This window comes from Dromiciops gliroides, chromosome 2 (assembly GCF_019393635.1).
Source record: "Dromiciops gliroides isolate mDroGli1 chromosome 2, mDroGli1.pri, whole genome shotgun sequence".
In the NCBI taxonomy this organism is placed as follows: domain Eukaryota; kingdom Metazoa; phylum Chordata; class Mammalia; order Microbiotheria; family Microbiotheriidae; genus Dromiciops; species Dromiciops gliroides.
In genome coordinates this window covers 162,601,519-162,621,568 of record NC_057862.1, presented here as the reverse complement: position 1 = coordinate 162,621,568, position 20,050 = coordinate 162,601,519, and the positions used below count along the sequence as shown (strand labels likewise).

General features: G+C 35.2%; 1 protein-coding gene across 1 annotated transcript in view; it reads right to left on the bottom strand.

Moving 5' to 3' along the window:
* The window catches only part of PRTG (protogenin), a 138,148-nt gene that overhangs the window by 59,774 nt on the left and 58,324 nt on the right, over positions 1-20,050 (bottom strand). Inside the window, 11 exon segments of the mRNA XM_043988394.1 lie at positions 1,638-1,767; positions 1,770-1,811; positions 1,813-1,829; positions 3,964-4,269; positions 10,332-10,496; positions 12,592-12,839; positions 15,842-16,001; positions 17,885-18,043; positions 18,291-18,428; positions 18,810-18,943; positions 19,851-19,995. Coding sequence (XP_043844329.1) covers positions 1,638-1,767; positions 1,770-1,811; positions 1,813-1,829; positions 3,964-4,269; positions 10,332-10,496; positions 12,592-12,839; positions 15,842-16,001; positions 17,885-18,043; positions 18,291-18,428; positions 18,810-18,943; positions 19,851-19,995 — 1,644 coding nt within the window.

The following is a 20,050-nucleotide window of genomic DNA, read 5'->3' as shown; positions in this document are numbered from 1 at the left end:
GCAGTGGTCATTGAAAAACATTTATATTCTTCAATATTCACATTCAGAATATGAAATATATTTTCTGATTTCAGATTTATACAAAAGATTGTTCAATCATTATTTAACTTTTTATCTGTTAGATTTATTCAGCTCTGAGAGAACACTTAGTTTTCCAACAATTATTCTTATTAGCTATGCTTTCCCTGCAATTCAGTTAACTTTCCTTTTGAATTTAGATGCTATGCCATTTGTTGTATATATTTAATTTGATGTTGATTCTAAGTATAATTCAGTTTTCCCTGTTTTTTCTTTATTGATATTATGAAATTTTATTTTCCATTTATCTGACAGCATGATTACAAGTTCTGCTTCCCCCCCCCCAAAATTGCCTGATACAAGGTAAATTTTGTTTCAGACTCTCATATCCAGTCATTATGTGCCTTTGCTTTTAGATGTTTTTCTTACATATAAGATATTGTTGGGTTTTATTTTTCTTATGCAGTCTTGTCATTCTCTTTTCTTTTTAACAAACTGTATAATATAGTTACATCTAAAGTTATGACACTTAGCTTGCATTGTCCTTTACTAACTTCTTTCGTATTTATTTTTACCCCTTCTTCATTTAATTCAGTACTTAATCAGTAGTAAGTCAGCAATTAGGTTTGCTCATATTACTTTAATACTAGTGTATTCCCAGAGGCTCTCCCTTCTATCTCCACTAAACTTATATGTGCTATCCAAAGTTATTGAATTTTCTTAAATTGTTAATATCTTTATTTATATTTATCTATTTATCCCTCTTTTTTTGTCTGCTCTTTTTGACATCAGTCATTCAAAATTCTGTCCCTATCCTCTTTAGTAACCTTATTTTCCTTTCCAAGAAGTTTTCCTTTGTTTTGTCATCCTCATTACTTCTCCTCCCTTCTTATCTATTCTGATTTTTTCTAATTTGTCATTCTGATTTTCTAACTTATTTGTTCCTTCTTTATTTTTTCATTGTCTGTTGCAGAGATAAAGCTTCTGATATACTAGGTTCGAGTTTTCTCTTTTACCCATTTTCCATTAATACCTTTGAAGTTCTTGCCCTATCTTCTCCTTTTCTTATTAGTTGTGCATTGTTCTTAGAAATATTCATTTAAGAAGAAAATAATGGGTTGTGGTAGGAGCGATTCTCTGTTCTAAATTATGAGGCCCAGTTCTATTTCCTGCTTTTATCAATATTCATCTCAATCCCTAAGGCCATATTACCTTATCTTTGGTTATATGTTCCCCCTACAACTCTAGGTTCTAGCTGCTTGGGCTGCTCTTAAACAAAAAAACTGTTGATCATCTTCAAGTCAATTGATATTTCTACCCTGAATTTTTGTTTCATTCACTCTAAATAATTAACCAGGATTAATCTAATGTTCTACCAGGAGTATACATTGTGGAAAAGGAGAGAGATACAAAGTCAGGGGAAAGGTAAGGAGACAAAATGAGTAACTGATATTTTGAAAAGCTTCCAACAGTACAAAAACTTGTGTTACAAGCAATAGAATGGTTTAGAAAAAAAAATTAGATTCTTCTCCTATTTGTTACTAAATCTGTGCTTCTCCTAACTTAAGTGCAATTTCTTTGTTCTATTTAGGAAATAAAGACTCAAGTTATACACTCACCTAAACCACTGATAGTATGAAGAAGGTCAGTAGCACCCAAAAGGATTGGCCCGTTCTCTTGTTGCCCTTCCTCTTTGTAGTATAACTTGTAACCCTGAACAGTTGCTGTGTCTTCAGAGTCTTTGCTGCCACCGTCACTGTAATGGTGGTACAATTCAGAGGCTCCAAATGTAAACTCTGGAGACTTTGGGGCTAGAGATTTAAAAACAAAAACAAGAACAGAATGTTAAAAAGTATAACCAAGTAAGAAAAACTTAATCTACAAAAGTATTGAGTTTCAGACTGCATTTACAGAGACATAGAGTCAAGGACTAAGGAAGTATGATAATGTTGATGTAATTGTATGAGATTTGAGTGCTCTTTCTCAATGATAGAAAAATCTAACAAATTTTTTAAAAAAGGAAAGTATTAAATTTAGCAAACTGTTGGAAAATCTAGGGCCAAAAATCAGTTTCATCTTCGGAATGGAAACATTGAAAAAATAAATGTTTTTCAGTATCATTCCCCCACCTCCCCCTTCCCCCAATAGCTGCCTAACAGCTGCCAGTCACCAACAAATAGCTGATGATACCACATCTAAAGTGTGGTGTTAACTTCCGGAAACATCATTTTAGGAATAATAATGATAAGGTAGAGGGCAACCAGCATGAAGATTTTCAGGATCATGCTACATAAAACTAAACTGAAAGAGCTCAAAATGTTTAGGGGAAATTTAGAAAAGATGAGAATTCCTATTTTTCGGTGAAGGACTAGCATAGAGGAGACTAAATTCATTCTGCCTTGTCTCCACTCAGTAAACTAGGACCAATGCATGGAAGTTTACGAAAGGCCTATTTAGGTTTAGAGGGGGGACAACCCCCAAAATAACTCATAACAATTAGAGCTCTCTAACAGTGAAAGGGGTTCCCTCAGGAGTAAAAGGAGAAGTTATCTGACAAAGTTTCAGGGGACATCGGACATCTGAGAACAGGTTCTCCATCTCAAATGAGAGATAATATTTGTTAAGCATTTAGCATAGTGTCAGTCACTTAAGAAATGCTAGTTCCCTCCTTCCCTCTAAACCTAATGTTCTTTGTATCAGACTGATCAGATTTTTTAAAAAAACAAACCCCAAACCACATACTCACAATAAAAAGTCATTAATTTGCAATTAGTGATAATTAATCCAGACTTGAAGACCTATCTCTGTATTATTATATATGAAGAAAGGATTTCCTATACAAATTAATAGTGTAAACAAGATGTTAAAGGAGTTTTTAGGGAACCAATGGTTTCCATGCAAAAAAAATGCTAATTCTAAGTAAACGTCTTTTCTCTTGCAAATTCCCCCATTGTGGGGCTAATGATTTATAAGAGGGTAGGGATTTTTGCACTTTGTGTAACAAATTCTTGGACTTTTTTAAAAAAACAGTCTCTATTCTCTGTAGCTCATTATTTACTACTAGTGTCAGTCTTTAAAAGAAATGCATTTCTGCTTCACCCAGGCTGTCCCGAACAATAGCCATACTGGACATAGATGATACTGCTCTGACACTTGGCTTTCCTCATGTAGTCAAAACTTATAATTATACAATGAAATGTTTCTCAGAATTCCTGTATTTTAAGATCAAAACTAGGGCAATGAAGTAGGCATGGATGTTCCTTTATGTACTTCCTACTACTTAGAAAAACTGATTGTTTTGTCTTTTCTGTATGGATAAAAATAGTCAAGAACACAACAGAAGACATAAGCTACAAGCTTTGGAAAACTGAGGTTGCTAAGAAAAGGAGTTATTATGAAGAGAGAAAGTGTTAAAAGAAAGAAGGGGAAAAAACCACCAAAGCTTTTAAAAGAGTGGAGTCATCAAAGGAAGAAAGGAGAAGGAAAAATAAAAGAATGGAAGGAAGGGATAGGAAAGAAGAAAGAAAACAAAATTATGGAAAACAGACATACTGCTATAAAAATGAATTAATTCTTTGAAATTTTAGAAGTTTGTACTGTCAGACAAATGAAAATGAAGCTTCAATGAAGCACGGAACAAAAAATTTCTAATTTCAAATATAAAACCATTAGGCCCAAGTATCATGGCAGAAGATAGTTTCTACTTCAGGAAATGAAATAAAAAAATATTCCACCCCACCCCACAAGGTATTTAAGAAAGTTTACTGGGGTCAGCTAGGTGGCATAGTAGATAGAGCACCGGCCTGGAGTCAAGAGGGAGGACCTGAGTTCAAATCCGGCCTGGACACTTAACACTTACTAGCTGTATGACCCTGGGCAAATCACTTAACCCCAATTGCCTCACCAAAAAACAAAACAAAACAAAAAACAAACAAGAAAGTTTACCTTTCACACTTGTAGCTTTTGGTGTCCTATGTGAAGTCCATACTGATGCCTCTCCCAAGCCCACTCTTGTTGCAGCAGTAATTCTGACCAGGTAGACACTATCAGGTTTCAGGCCCTCCAAAAGATATTCATGAATGGTTCCCGGAAGTTCCAAAACTTGAACAGAGTTCTCTGTACTGATTCGAAAGGATACCCGATAAAGTACAACTTGGCCTCGTCGGTATTTGGCTGGGATTGGTAGCCAAGAGATGAGAATATCTGTGGGACTTCGACTTGTCAAACTAATTTCAGGAGGTCTTAAAGGAACTGTAAATGTAAGAAAATGGGGGCATCAATTTGGAATCAAATGTGTTTGTGAATATTCATTAAATCTTCTTTATGCATACAGGAAAAATACCAAGTTTATAATCAGTCCATAATGAAGAGATATAATTCCTGCTTATAAGATTTACTAATACTTCTTCAATACCCCCAAGATTAGTAATTTAATTGCTGTAGGTCCTTTCTACAACAAAGCAGATTGTAGACTTTTGGGGAGTCATAATGGCCAGATTCATCACACTGTAGCCTACTTTTTGATAAAAAACTTAGCTAAGGTGACCTTCAGAAGATAAGCCACTGGGCCTCAAATTCAGTTCAGACTGGCTGAAGAGGTAGCCGGAAACAAATTCAGTAGAGTTTAAAATGTTAAAGTGAGAAGTAATATTTTAAGTCAGTGAGTATTCTTGAGAATAATAATAACTTGGCCTTAGGTCAAACCTAAGCTTAAAGCTATTTTTTGGTATCTCTGTGGAAGATGGTTTGGAAAGGTGAAGGAACTACCACCAATAATCCAGGCAGGAAGTGATGAAAGCCTGGATTAGGTGGGGGCGGCCATTTGAGCAGAGAGAATGAAGTGAATATAAAAGATACATAGTTAGAAATGACTAGACTCGGCAAGTAATTGGACAGTGAGCATGAAAGGGAGGGAAAGATTTGAGGATAATTCTAAAATTATAAAATTGGGTGATGAGAAAAATGGCAGTGCCTTAGAAAAAAGTTTCAAAAGAAGAGTACTTTTAGTGGTAAAAGAAAAGCTTTATTTTGGACATATTGAATTTGAGATATTTGTGGAACATTGATATTTATAAAGAAGCATCCAGCAGGCAATTGGTACTGCAGCACCGAAGTTCAACAGAAAGATTAGGGCTAGATACTATAAATGTGGAAGTCATCTATACTAAAATGATCATTGAAGTCATGGAAGCTGATTAGATCACAAAGAGAATGAGTGTAGAACGAGTAGAGGAACTAACATGGACCCTTGGGGGAATAACTAATGTTAGGGAGTGGGACACAATTAAGAATCTAGCAAAAGAAATTGAGAGTAAAGGAATCAAAGCAGCGATCCAAAAGAAGGAGGAGAGAGTAATTAAAAGGAAGGGGTGTTCCACACTGTCCAAGGCTGCAGAGAGGTTAAGAGGGATAGTGGGAAGACCATCATAAATATCAATCAAGAGTTATTGTAGGCTGGATGGTCAACAAGACAGAGGACAAGACATTTTCTCATCTCCTCATGACCTCTCAAATGTCTCCAATATAGAAATCTTGTGCAAGAGATAAAGCAATTTCATTTGTTTCCATGGTCTAAGACACCAGTTAAAAATGAGGTAAAATCTGATAAACTAACAAAAAACAAGGCTAATATACTCATTCAGCATTTCCTTCCCACTGGCTACTACTCTCTGGCAGGGCTGCACAAGCTGACCCATGGGCTATCTATATAACATGACTGTATAAACTTCATTTCCCTCTTCATGCTGCAGAAAACCAAAGGACATAAGCTTTCTCTGGTTAGTATTGTAATGTGACAGTGCTCTGTCTTGCAACAGAGTTCAGCTAAAGCACTAAGGAACAGAGGGACCTGGGGCAGGAAACACGTGCATGTTGTTCCACTATGCCCAAGGGAAAGGGACTGGAATCCCCCTAAAAAAGACTAAGCTAAAATATTTGAGGGTCAAAGTACTATCTTTACAGAGGAAGATGAGGGGTGGGGGGAAATCTGAAGTCAGAGTGATAGTAACCATGGACAGAGTGATTCAGCTATTGGGTAGGATGGGGAGAGAAATTGCAAGATGTTGAGAGGTTAATGGGAAATGAGGAAGTGGAGTGGAGGCAAAGATTTTTTATAGGACTACAGCTATGAAAGAGAAATATAGGATAGTGGTTTTAAAGGGATCATATTATTATAAAGTGTTTTGTTTAAGATATGAGAAAGCTAGGAATGTTTGTAGACACTATAGAAGAATCCAGTAGATAAGGAGAGGCTGAAAAGGATGAGAGGCAATAAAAGGGGCAAGCTTCCAGAGAAGACAGGAGGTGATAGGCCAGGGTACAGAGAGGATTTGGTGAATAGAAGTACTTTTCCAGCTTGCTATAATCTCTGAAGTTTGTGTCCCTGAGAAACCAGGTCACCTTCATGCCATAATAATACCACCAGTTAAGATTATGGGTTAATATGTATATTATAAGAAATAAGGAACATCAAAAGATGTAAATTTGGATAAGATTGAGGGTATGATTTAATAAACTATGGGAAATGAGAATAGTCAAGTAGAATAGAGCAGGCTGATTTGAAGGTAAGTGTGAGAAACCTGTGTTTGATCTAAAAGGAAATTAAAGGTTATTAAAGAAAAATTTTCAGTTGAAAAAGGTTTTGGAGAGAATAAAAGAGTTTTTATGATGGTTTCAACTTCTTTGCATCTAGTACATGGTAGAAAAAAAGAAAGAATAAAAGTAGGAGTAGCCATCCAAAATGAGGCGGCTCTCTGTATAGATCCAACAAAGTGAGAGAACAGACCAAATGGACAGAGGAATAAAAAAAATGTTTCTTCTCTTGAATTCCTGGATGAAGAAATTTCTTTTTCTATTGCTTAGAAGAGAGAAGAGAAAGTTATGAAGCAAAACCATTTTCCCATCACTATATAAACTTGGTAAATTTTCCTTTAGGGGTTTATAACACCTTAATTTATTTTTAATTAAATGGTTTACCATGAACAATATTAGATATCAATAAAACCAACAATATAAGATCTGATTTTGGGAGCTATATATCCAACCCTAACCTTTTTCCTGATCTTTTAGTCTTGTATCACTGGCTGGTGATTGGGACATCTCAAACTATATATCTCATAAACATCTCAAACTCGACATACCCAAAACAAGATTCATTTTTCCTTCTAAAGCTGCTCTTACTTTCCTATTACTGACAAGAGCATCTACTCTATCTCCCAGGTTCACAATGTTCCTGTCACCTTCATCTCACTTTCTCTCACTCTCCATACCCATATACAAAATGTTGCCAAAACTTGTTGATTTTTACCTTCATAACATCTTCCATATGTGCACACTTTTCTGATATTGCCACCACCCTGCTGCAAGCCTTTATCTTTTGCCTTCCTTCTGTTCTGGGAGGAAAATGTTTCTTTCTTTTTTCTTTTTCTTTCTTTCTTTCTTTCTTTCTTTCTTTCTTTCTTTCTTTCTTTCTTTCTTTCTTTCTTTCTTTCTTTCTTTCCTTCTTTCTTTCGTAAGGCAATTGGGGTTAAGTGACTTACCCAGGGTCACACAGCAAGTGTCAAGTGTCTGAGGCCAGATTTGAACTCAAGTCCTCCTGACTCCAGGGCTGGTGCTCTATCCATTGTGCCACCCAGTTGCCCACTGCAAGCCTTTATCAACTCACACCTAGACTACTGAAATAGTCTACTAGTTGGTCTCCTTGCCTCAGGTCTCTTCCCACTCTAGTCCATTCTCAACTCAACTGTCAAATTAATCTTGAAAAAATGCATATTTGACCATGTGCCACCTTATTCAATAAACTCCATGTATTCCCTATCACCTCCTTGATCAAATATACAATCCTCTGTTTGTTATTCAAGGTTCTTCACAAACTGACTCCATCCAGCCTTTCCAGCCTTCTTAAAATGTTACTTCCCCTTCCACCCAAGTATTCTGCAATCTAGTGACACTGGCCACTTTGCTGTTCTGCAAACATGACACTCTCATCTTTTGGCTCTGGGCTTTTTCTCCAGCTACACTCCATGGAAGGTTCTCCTTCTTCATCTCTACCTCCTGATTTTCCTTTCTTCCTTCAAGTCCTAGGTAAAAATCCATCCCACTTTCTTCAGGAAGCCTTTCCTGACCCCCTTTAATGCTAGCTCCTTTCCTCTTTGATCATCTCCAATTTATCCTATACATCTTGTTTGAACACAGGGGATTTTCATATTCTTTCCTGCACTTAGACTGGGAGCTCTTTGAGATCAGGGACTGTTTTTTGTTTTTGCCATTCTTTGTATCCCCTGCACTTAACTAATGCCTGGTGCATAGCAGGAATCTAACATACACTTATTGACTGACTGACTGACCAGAGGCTCCAGAGTCAAATATAAAATTCTCTGTTTGGCTTTAAATCCCTTTAGAGACTGGACTTTTCCTATCTTTCCAATCTTCTTACACTTTACTCCCCTTCACATGGCCTTTGGTCCAGCAATACCAGCCCTCTTGTTTCTCACATATGAAACTCTGTTACCCTGCTTTATGCCTTTTCAATGTCTGTACCTTATGACTGGAATGACTTTTCTTACTTCCTTCAAGTTTCACCTCAAATTCAAGAGGTTTTCCTGTACCCACTTCATTCCTTCTTCTCTCTGAAATCACCTCCCATTGTGTGTGTGTGTGTGTGTGTGTGTGTGTGTGTGTGTGTGTGTATACACAAGGGACTCTGCTTTTTGCCTTTCTTCATATCCTTAGTACTTATCACAGTGTCTGGCATAGCCTAAGTACTTAATTAAACCTTGTTGAATTGACCATTGATTTGACTAGAAGAGACAAAGAATGAAATTGTCCTCTTGGTTCCCTTCATTTGACTCTACATTAGTTTATAGAAATCTTCCCAGGTTTCTTTGAATCTGTCCCTTTAGTTATGGCTTATGGTACAATAATATTCCATTACGCTCATATATCATAATTTGTTCAGTCATTCCCCAAATGATGAGTGACTACTTTGTTTCCGGTTCTTTGCTACAACAAAAAAGTTTAGCTATAAATATTTTTTGTGCATGTGGGTACTTTCCTCTCTTTGATCTTCTTGAAATATGTGTCTAGGAGTAGTATCAAGAGGGAAAAGAATATGCATAGTTTTGTGCCATTTGGGGAGTTCCAAATTGTTTTCCAGAATGACTGGACCAATTCTACTACTGGACAGCTCCACTAATGTGTACCTCTCTTCTCACAGCCCTTCTAACAATTTTCATTTTCTTTTTTTCTTGCATCTGCAAATCTGATAGGTGGGAAGAACCTAAAAGTTGTTCCAATTCACGTTTCTTTTATTGTTGGTAGTTTGGAGCATTTTTTCAAATGTTTATGTTTAACTTTAATTATTTCATTTAAAAACTGACTGTTCAAATCTTCTCACCATTTATTTATTGGGAAATGGCTCTTATTCTTATATATTTGCATCAGTTCCATATATATCATGGATATAAGATGTTCATTAGAGAAATATGCTGCAAAGATTTTTCACTGTTTTTTTTTCCATTTCTAACTACTTTTTCTTATGCAAAAAGATATTTCAATAGTAGCTTTGTTTTCTCACAACCTCATCAGCACTGAATTTCTTGAATTTGATTATATTTTCTTATTGGATGGACATGAGGTGATAACTCAAATGTTATTTTAATTTATATCTCTTTGATTAACACAGAACCTGATTTCTAATGCACAGTTCTGATTATTGGGCTTAAGAAGTAATATAAACTAAACATACAACATATAAATAAGAAATCTTTCAGAATTTTCCAAACATTTTGACCTGTGAAACTGATACTAAGATTCATATAAATAATACAGAATCTTCCAATTCCACAAGTTTAAATAATTTGCCTCAACATTATGTCAGTTACTTCAAGCCCCTTGTTAGAAAGGCCTTATATAAATTTAAGATCACACCATAAAATGCCTAAGCCACATTCAGTGTAATCTAATATGTCATTTTCTCTTGTCAATGACTCAAGGTATAGCATAATATTTAGAATTTCAACTATATGTCTTAATACTAAGGAAACAACTCTAAGTCAGCCATTAAATTTTGATTTAATTTTCAAAATTTTAAGTCATTAAAATTATTTTATATATAACAACATTTAAGTTACACTATAAAACATTTAATAGTATTGTAAGTTAAAACCATACCTGAAATGACAGATGAGCACTGTTATATAATTGTAAAATATAAAGTTAATATTTTCCATAATTAAAAACTTATGTTTAAGGGCTAATTACAATATTTATTAATTTTAATAAAATACTTCAGTTCTCTAGAGTTACTTTCTTACCATCTTCAAGTGTATTCTGAGTCACATGATCAGACATCTGGCTGGCTCCCATTGGCATATATGCCACGATATAAAAAGTATAATTACTGGCTGGCTCTAAGTCATCAATAATATAATGGGTTGTATCATTTCCAATGACTACTTGATACTCTTCATTATTTAAACCTGAATTAAGGAAATAATAATTACTATATAAAATGATGCATCTTCAAAATATAATGAAAATTACAATTATCATTGTAATAGGCATATCATTCTAATCTTTAACTCCCTACATGGTATTTACTATTCCCCTAAAAAAATGCAATCCAGAAATTAGTGTTTTCCTAGAGGTAACAGTTTCTTGTCACAAATTAACCATAGTTAGAAATTTTTGCTGAATAAAATCATCCTGAACACAATTAATCTTACCTAAATCTTATTCAATATTGAGCCAAAACACAGAGGAGACAGAGTACAGTAACACAATACAAAATCTGGAAAGTCTTATCATTCAAAGTGATCTTAATTCTATTTACTTAAAGTTAATGTTTTTAAACTTAATTGCAAAGGCTTCATATTTGACCACAGAGGATGTGATGCAATTACTCCCTTTTAAAACAAACAAACAAAAAAGTTATCCAGCAAAAGATCTTATTTTGCTCCTAGCAACTCTATTAAATTAGACTGACACGAGTTTTTACTTTCTTTTATACTGAAAGCAAAAGGACTGGCACAGGACGTGGTTTTTAAAAATGTTTTGTCTTGTAATGAGTCTCTTTTGAGGGGAAAAAAATTCTCATCAATTCTTATTAAAATATGCATGGCAAGATATAGAGCATGGTTTGTCTTTGTTGGATTTAATTCCTATAGACTGAACCTGTAAAGTGGAACAAGTGTACTAAAAGCTGCTATGCTTCCTTAACAATTCATAGCAAATGCATGTCAACTTAATCAAAACTCTCTAAAGGCTCCAGCCCCTGCTCTGAACAACTGAATTTATAAACAAAACAGAAGGCAAATTCCACTATTAAGTTTTCCCACATTTCTGAATTAACTTGATAGCATTTTAATTAGACAAGATTATGGGCATTTCACAACAGACTAGTTAATAGCTTGTTAATTAGGAATCCCATAGTACGATTTCTGACCTGCCAAACAAGGTTCTTGAGTTCAAATTAAAGAGCCTTGTTCTGTCCATGAATAGACTAGTAGGCCTCATGTGGAGGTTCTAATCAAACAGCTATAATAGAAGACAAGAGCAGCCTTCCACCAAAATCAGTATTCCTTTTGTGCCTTTTCTAAATCACTAACAAGGGAATTAACATACTCCAACATGCTCCCTCATCAGACCTTCATTCTTTCTTGCTACCATGACCCCTAATTTAAATGTAAAATATTCCTCTTTAAAATACAAAAATAAAAAAACACCTGTTAGTTTCTTCAGACAACGTTATTACAACACTATTCTTCTGGAATGGTTTAAGTTGTTTTCAGTTTATTTTTCATAAATGCTGGCTTGATGTACAATTAAAACTGTGAATGTATTTAACTACTGCATGTTATATGATACCATTAGAGAAATCTCAAGGCTTTTAAAACAGCTTTTTTTTTTCTTTTTTGCATTTCTCTGAAAGTAAAAAATTTAAAGCTAATAAATAAGAGCCAATAGAATTGAACAGAAATTTCAAGATGGATTCAATTTCAAACTTTATTAAAAATAGATTGAATAAAGAACTTCTTATCTAAGAAATGGAACTTCACATAACTATAAAAAGATATGAGAATGAAAAGAATACAAGCATGGAGAATGATAATACATATTTTATAACTTCATTATAAATTATTATAGAAAAACTATCTCTACATTAAAGCTTACTGTTATAGAGAAGTTATGTTTTATGTAATAAAATACCTTAATCTCTACATTAAATATTAAGTAAGGAGTTCATATCTCAGTATAAATAAAACCGTTAAGTGCTTTAGCTTAGAATTCTTGCTAAGTGAAACATACTTTACACTAGGCTTCAAGATTACACATGTTCTGAACACAGCAAAATCTAGAACTTTCCTATAAAACAAGGTAAGGGGTTTTTAGGGGGGAGAGTATTGCTAATTTTAAAATTATATCTATATCACTTTAAAAATTTTGTTTAAAGACAAACAGAACTTTAAAATAGCATTTCTTGAGGACTATATACAAATATTTAAATAATTTATATTGAGAAGCAAATCCTTATAGTGGGTAGAATTTAAAAACGAACTTTTAAATAGTGCTTACCTTCTGCTTTCATGTAGTGTACTGAATAAGCAATCACTTTGTCAGAATTGTAAAGTGGCCTCTCCCAAGCCAAAAGGATGGCTGAACTTGACATAGTCTCAGCATGAACATTACAAGGAGCACCAGGTCTATCTTCTGACATTACCACAGTTAGTCTGGCTCGGGACAAAATAGATCCTTGGCTATTCTCAGCCATACATTGGTAAATAGCATCATCTTCAGGAATAATCTGGTTAATGACCAATTTGCTGAGGGAAGAAAAAAATATTTTGTTCAAGTCACATCTATTTCTTTTTTTTTTTTTTTGCGGGGCAATGAAGGTTAAGTGACTTGCCCAGGGTCACACAGCTAGTAAGTGACAAGTGTCTAAGGCCAGATTTGAACTCAGGTCCTCCTGAATCCAGGGCTAGTGCTCTATCCACTGTGCCATCTAGCTACCCCCAAGTCATATCCATTTCTAAAGAATTTTCCAAAAGTGATATGAAAAGTGAGTTTTTAGCTACTATTGATTCTTCTTGCACTAAAACCAAATTCTGAATGATGCAAAATTCATTGCCACTGCCTAAATTAGCTACAATTATATTCAATGTTAAGATAGTTGTTTACCATGATTCACAGAGGTGATGCATCACACTCATTCATTCAATTGCAATGAAATTCTTCATATTTAGAATGGTCGGGGGCGGCTAGGTGGCGCAGTGGATAAAGCACCAGCCCTGGAGTCAGGAGTACCTGAGTTCAAATCCGGCCTCAGACACTTAACACTTACTAGCTGTGTGACCTTGGGCAAGTCACTTAACCCCAATTGCCTCGCTAAAAAAAAAAAAAAAAAAAGAATGGTTGGCAAGAATTTTTCAAAATTTGGCCTCATCGCTGGTCTTATTGACCGGTATTACTAAAACTGGAGGCAGCTAGGTGGCTCAGTGGACAGAGTGCTGGCCTGAAGTCAGGAATAACTGAGTTCAAATTAGGCTTCAGATACTCATTAGCTGTGCAACTCTTGGCAAGTCATTTAACCTCTGTTTGCCTTAATCCATTGGAAAAGGAAATGGCAAACCACTTCAATACCTTTTCCAAGAAACCCCATTTTGTTGTTCAGTCATTCAGTTTTGTCTGATTCTTAGTGTCCCTGTGGACCATTGCATACCAGGCCCTTCTATTCTCCCTTATATCTCAACATTTGACCAAGTTCAAGTTTGTTGTTTCCATGATACTATCTATCCATCTCATCATGATACTATCTATCCATCTCATCCTCTGTGTCCCCTTTTCCTTTTGCCTTCAACCTTTCCCAAACACAGGCTCTTTTCCAATGGATCCCATTTTCTCATCATGTGGCCAAAGTGGCCCCAGATGGGGTTATAAAGAGTTAGACATGACAGAGCAACAACTATCACAATATACAATAGTGTTGAATATATTTGGTATTTCTTTTTTAAAAAATAAAAAATAGATATAAAATATTTTATACAGCATAAACTACAGTACTGATAAGCTTATTCACATTAACATGCATACAAAGTTCAAGGGAATGTGGCTATCGTCTAGTCTGAGCCTCCTTTTACAGCTGAAGAAACTGAAGCCAAGAAAGAATACATGGCTTTTTGTTAGTGGTAGAGCCTTGACTAGAAACCCAGGACTAGGAATTTCTTAGTCTAGTCTTGTCTCCACCATACCATTCTGCCTCTTTGATATGCATGATTAATAAGAACAAGGGGATGACCTGTGACCACTAGGGGAACATTTCCCCCTTATCTTCCCCTTTACCCCCTCCCACAAGGGCTACTGTAAGAAAAATCTGCTATCACCAGTGGCATCCTTTCATATCCCTCTCCCAACTTTTCCGTTCCCCAAGGCTACCTGATTCCTCACAGGTTTTGGATAAGATGAGAATCAAAAATTTCACTTCTAATGAGATAGAAGACAACAAGGTCTGTTACTTCCTAAGGTCCTCTAGACCTTGCCAGTTAATATTCCTCTATGCCTTACAGTCCCTGGACACTGACACCTGATCCACTTGTGACCTGAAGATCTCTGCGCCATGCCATTCACACTACCACAACCTTCTTAGAATTTTGAGAACTTTCGATCTATCCCACAGCTGGATTGTCTTTTGTGTGTGGTCATACCCAAATGAAATATAAACTACATGAGAAAATGGACTGTGTCATTTTTTTATATTCATATTTTCAGTACCTAATTCAGTGCATGGCAAAGAGTAGATACTTAATAATTGTTTTTTTCATTCATTAACAATGCAACTGGATTTTACAGGATTTTGATCAATCAACGACTATTTAAAAATCCCTCTTGTAAGCCAGGTACCATACCAGATGCTGGAGCTATACAGAAACAAAAACAGAATATTCCTTGTATTCAAGAAACTTATATTCTTTCAATAGAAAGAGCATCTTTAAAAATGAGGGATACCGAATAAATACAAAGTAAGAACAAAGTAATTTCAGTAGTAGGCAATGCACTAGCAACTGGGGGAATCAAGAAGGGCCTCATGGAGGATGGCATTTAAGTTGAGCTTTGAGGAAAGGCAGGAATTGTAAGAAGAGGAGATGAAGAGGGGATATATTCCAGGCATGGGAAATAGCCTGTGGAAACACATGTATGTGACAGACAGAATGTTCTGTACAAGGAGTAGCAACATTGGCTGGAGTGTAGAATGCAGAAAGGAGAATAATGGGTAATAAAACTGGAAGATTAGGTTGGATTTAGCATGTGAAAGGCTTTAAATACCAAACAAAGGAATTTATATTTTATTCTAGAGGAAACTCAGAGCCATTTTTGCTTATTGAGCAGAGGGATGACATGGTCAGACATGCATTTTGTGAATATCACTTTGTCAGTGTGTGAAGAGACTGAAGAAGAGAGAACATGGAAACAAGTGACCAATTAGGGGCTTCTAAAATAGCCCAGGAAACAGATGTTAAGGCACCAAATGAGGGTGTTGTGTAGTATAAGTAAAGGGGAAAGAATGGATTCAAGAGTTGTGGAGGTGGACTTGACAACTAAATGGATATTTATTTGGAGGTGAGAAAGGCTGAGGAATTGAGGATGCTTTAAATGTTTTCTGTAAAAATACCAAAGAATGTTGGATATTGTCAACCTAAATGTTTCACTTCAAAATATTTTTAAAGGAATTGTATTTCATTTAAACACAAAACACCATTTTCTTATCTATAGCTAGAGGTTTAAAAATTATTATTATACAAAACAACAGAACAGTTACATATCTCACCTGTTATACATTTTTATTCTTCCATTTGAATGAATCCTTCTTCCATTTTTCAACCATGACATTTTGGGTGAGGGGATTCCCTCTGCCTGACATACAAAACGAGCAGTGCCAGCTCGGGGCCTTGTTAAACTTTCTGGCCATTCCACAAACGAAGGAGGCGCTATTTGAAAAAAATACAATAAAGCAAAATATAAAATATTTCTCAGATCTCAAATGGAGAGATTCAAAGAAAGAATAGTTATTGATCCTGTTCTTCCCTACACCACCTAAGACAGGATTTCTTGCCAATAGATTCAATAGCTTTCTCTCATCCTGAAGATAGTGATGAACTATGCATATTTACAGATTACAAATCCAAATTCTCATGCCCACCATCTTCTCCATAGCAATAACAACTTAGATATTTACCTTTCACACACACTCCCTAAATCACTATACACATACATAGACATTAGATACATCTCTGTTTATTTATGATATAGGTACATTCAATATATAATCATACATTTAAGTGTGCAGAAATGTGTCCACATGTAAATATGTATATTCATATACAGATAACACAATAACTCAACAGACAAAACAGGATAAGTTATGAAACTAGTCTGAAGTTTAAAAAATCAATTGCAAAACTATATGAGTAGATTGTAAATTCAATATGAGTCACCAGTAAGACAAGGGAATCATAAAAGTTAATGTGAACTAAGACCAATAAAATGCAGAATATGGAAAAAGAGGGGTGGCAGATTCTGCCCTGGTTAGACTATACATATAGCATTATATTTCGTTTTTGGTGTCAAAAGAACACTGACAGCTGGGCATGGGGGCACACAACTGGAATCCTTGCTACTAGGGAACGCGGAGGCCAGTTGGAATAGATTTGAGATTTCTGAGGTGCCTAGGGCTGAAGGCGATTGAGAGTCTGCATAAAGTCTTGGAAGTGGAGAGGCCACCAGGCTGCCTAATGAGGGGTGAATCACCCCAGGTCAGAAAAATAGAACGGTTTAAATAAAGCTCCTATGCCAATTAGTACTGGGATTAAGTCTAGGAGTGGCTACTGCACTTCCAGTCTAGGAGAGATGGGGAGACCAGGAGAGACTAGTCTCATCAAAACAAATGAATTTGACAAACTAGTACATATTCAAAGGAAAGTAATTCTGCTCTACAAGGATCAGCTAAAGGAACCAACTCAGACTAGAGAAAAGATTTAGGTAGGAAAAGTAATACGTATTTTTAAATATTAAAGGATTATAATAAAGTAGAATTAGATTTGTTCTTTTTTGGCTCCAAGGGGTAGAACTAGGAAAAAGTAGAAACTGCAGAGAGGAAAATTTTGGAAAAACTTTCTAATAATTAGAGCAGTCCCAAAGTAGAGTGGGTTGCTTTGGGTGATGAGTAGTTCATCAATGGAATTCTTCAAGAGGGATATAGTAGGTAGGATTCATGATATTAATGCTGAAGTGTGGATTGGACTGGATCATCTCAAAGGCTACTTCCTACTGAGACTCTATTATTAAAACGGTATTGGTTATCACAAAATGTTAGAGCTAGAAAGAACCATAGGCATTATCTAGTTGAAATCTCCATTTTTAGATAATGAAACTGAGGTTCAGAAAAGTTCAGGAACTTTCCAAGGTCACCAAGCTTTTATAACATCCCTGGGGTTAGAACCTATGTGCTCCTGATGCCCACACCATCACGTTTCTGCCAAACTACCAAATCTGCTTCTCCATTCAGCATGGATAAAAGGGCACATATTTTGGTAATTGGGAAAAAGGGAGATGAAATGAAAAAAGCAGGGTGGTGGCCAGGATAAAAATGAATGTTTAAGGTAGTCAGCAAGGAGGTCATGGAGAGTTGTATTTTAGTGAATCATTCTAATTTTCTATTCATAATCTTAGAGTAAAAAACCACTTAAGTAATACATAAAAAATAGATTATATAACTTAACTAAAGATGTACTTACTGTCAGCTATGAAAAATAAGAAAGCAAAATAGGAAATTTTAATATTTTTTTGATTGGAAGGAAGAAAGCAAACTTACCTAGTACAGTTAGAGTTGCCATGGCAACTGTGAAGTTCCGTGTACCTGGGGTAGTGGCACGACAAATATATACCCCAGCATGCTGCAGCTTAACATCAGATATCATAAGATTACCATTTCCAAGTACTCGAGTATTAAATACATCAATGGACTTGTGATCTATTTCAAAGAAAATGATTCAGTTACAAGAATTTAAGATCTGTTCTAATATTACAACTATGGAGTAAGCACTAAAACTGTATAAAACAGATCTGCATAAGGCATCTCTATGTTTTGGAAACAAACATAAAACTTTACAAAGAAAAACCCTATAAGAGAAATCTACCAAATAGCAGCATAATTATATTATAGTAAATATTTAATTTGTTATAACAGGATGAATAAAAATGGTTTGGGGCAAACCTACCGAGACGACTCCAAGAAATTATTGGCTTAGGATTTCCTGTAGCCATACATTCCAAAACAACAGTCTGATGCAGAGAAGTTGTTATATTCTGTGGACCTGCTATAATAGTTGGTTTGTGGAAGGACTTAGACTCCTTGGCTTTGAAAAGAAAAGTAAATGCATATAATTAACAGTGAAATAATGCATGAAATGCAATATAATATAGCAAAATTTTAAAATAAACATGTCTACTTGGAAATTTATCATTCAATTCTGATTATACTTTAACTCATTTAATATTGCTACTTCTTTTGAGAACCTGTAAAGCAAAATGAAAGAAAAGAGAATATATATTGTTAAGAACTTATGAGGCATATATTTAAAGATACCAGCATCTTTTATAGACTGGTCATTTTATAATAAGATCTGAATGATAATTGGGGCTGCTGCTTTAAAATTCAAAATAGATAGTACTCTAAAGAGATCACAATGGTTTACATTTAGCTGGCAAAAAAGGTGGGGAAATATTCATCTCGTTACCTGGGATGACAGTTACAGTAGCCTCTATGCTTTTACGTCTACTGGCGATAGTAGTAGCAACACAACGATAATTCCCAGCATCCATTTGGCCAACACCATAGATCTGCAACACTCCTGATGGCAGAGTTGTTATCCTATTGTAAAAGCAAAAGGATAATGAAATCATTTTTGGTAGCTTTTGCTTCTCTTTCTAGATAAACTTTCCAAGAAGGGATATATTACTTTTACCACTTTTCAAAGAAATGTATAAAATACATTGGATGCCTTCAAAATGCAGTTGATTCTATAATTTTTTCTTTGAGCCAATACTGCTCTCTAAAGAGGGAAAGGGATTTTATAATATGTAGCTGTGAAAATAATTTTTGAACTATATTTTCCAAGAATGTGTAAAATAAAAATGAAAATTGACCATGCAGTTTCACAAAGTGAAGATCAGCATTTAAGACTGAAGTTAACTTTTGGCACATATAGTATCTGAATAAATTCTAATTTCTAGCCTTCAAGTTGTTAATAGCCACTAAAAAAGGAGTCCCAAATTGAGAAGAGGTTCCCACTCTAGAAAATGTTTTTTACCTAGTCAAGTCCCATTAATTAAAGTGCTTAAAACAGCCTTTGGTACCTTAACAAGACACATCCTAAGAGGCTAACCCCTGATCCTTCCACTAAAGGGGAGGGGATTATTGCAATGGTTTTTATAACGTGAGTTGTGAAATTAGGCTCAGAATCCAGCAAGCTTATAACCATAGATGTGATGGGAATACTTCTTGGAAGCCTGGGCTCTACTCTACTTGTACAAGATAGGAATGGATAAGACGAAAGGATGTCCTTTGGGAGACAAACTCTGCCATCTCACATGGCAAGCACTAGTTTCAATAATTCCAATAGTCCCCTTTAACACATATGGCATAGAGGATTCTAATTTCTAGGTTAAAGCATGAGGGTCATTCTAACTGCTCAGTAAATAGATTTATATTTGAATAACTTTTTTAAAGAAAGGTCTTTGTTATTAACACAGTACCACCAAGAAGAAGGTCTATTTACCTGTCCATAGCCAATGGTAAGCTTGTTCGATTTAATTCCCAAGTTATGATAGCAGGAGGGTGTGAAGTAATCTTACAGGCAAGTCTTGCAATCCCACCTTCTTGGACCTCAATGGAAACTGGCTGAATTTCAAATGTGGAGATGGCTAAAACACAAAATTTGAAAAGGTAAGATTGGTAAAGAAAAAATACTTGAAAACA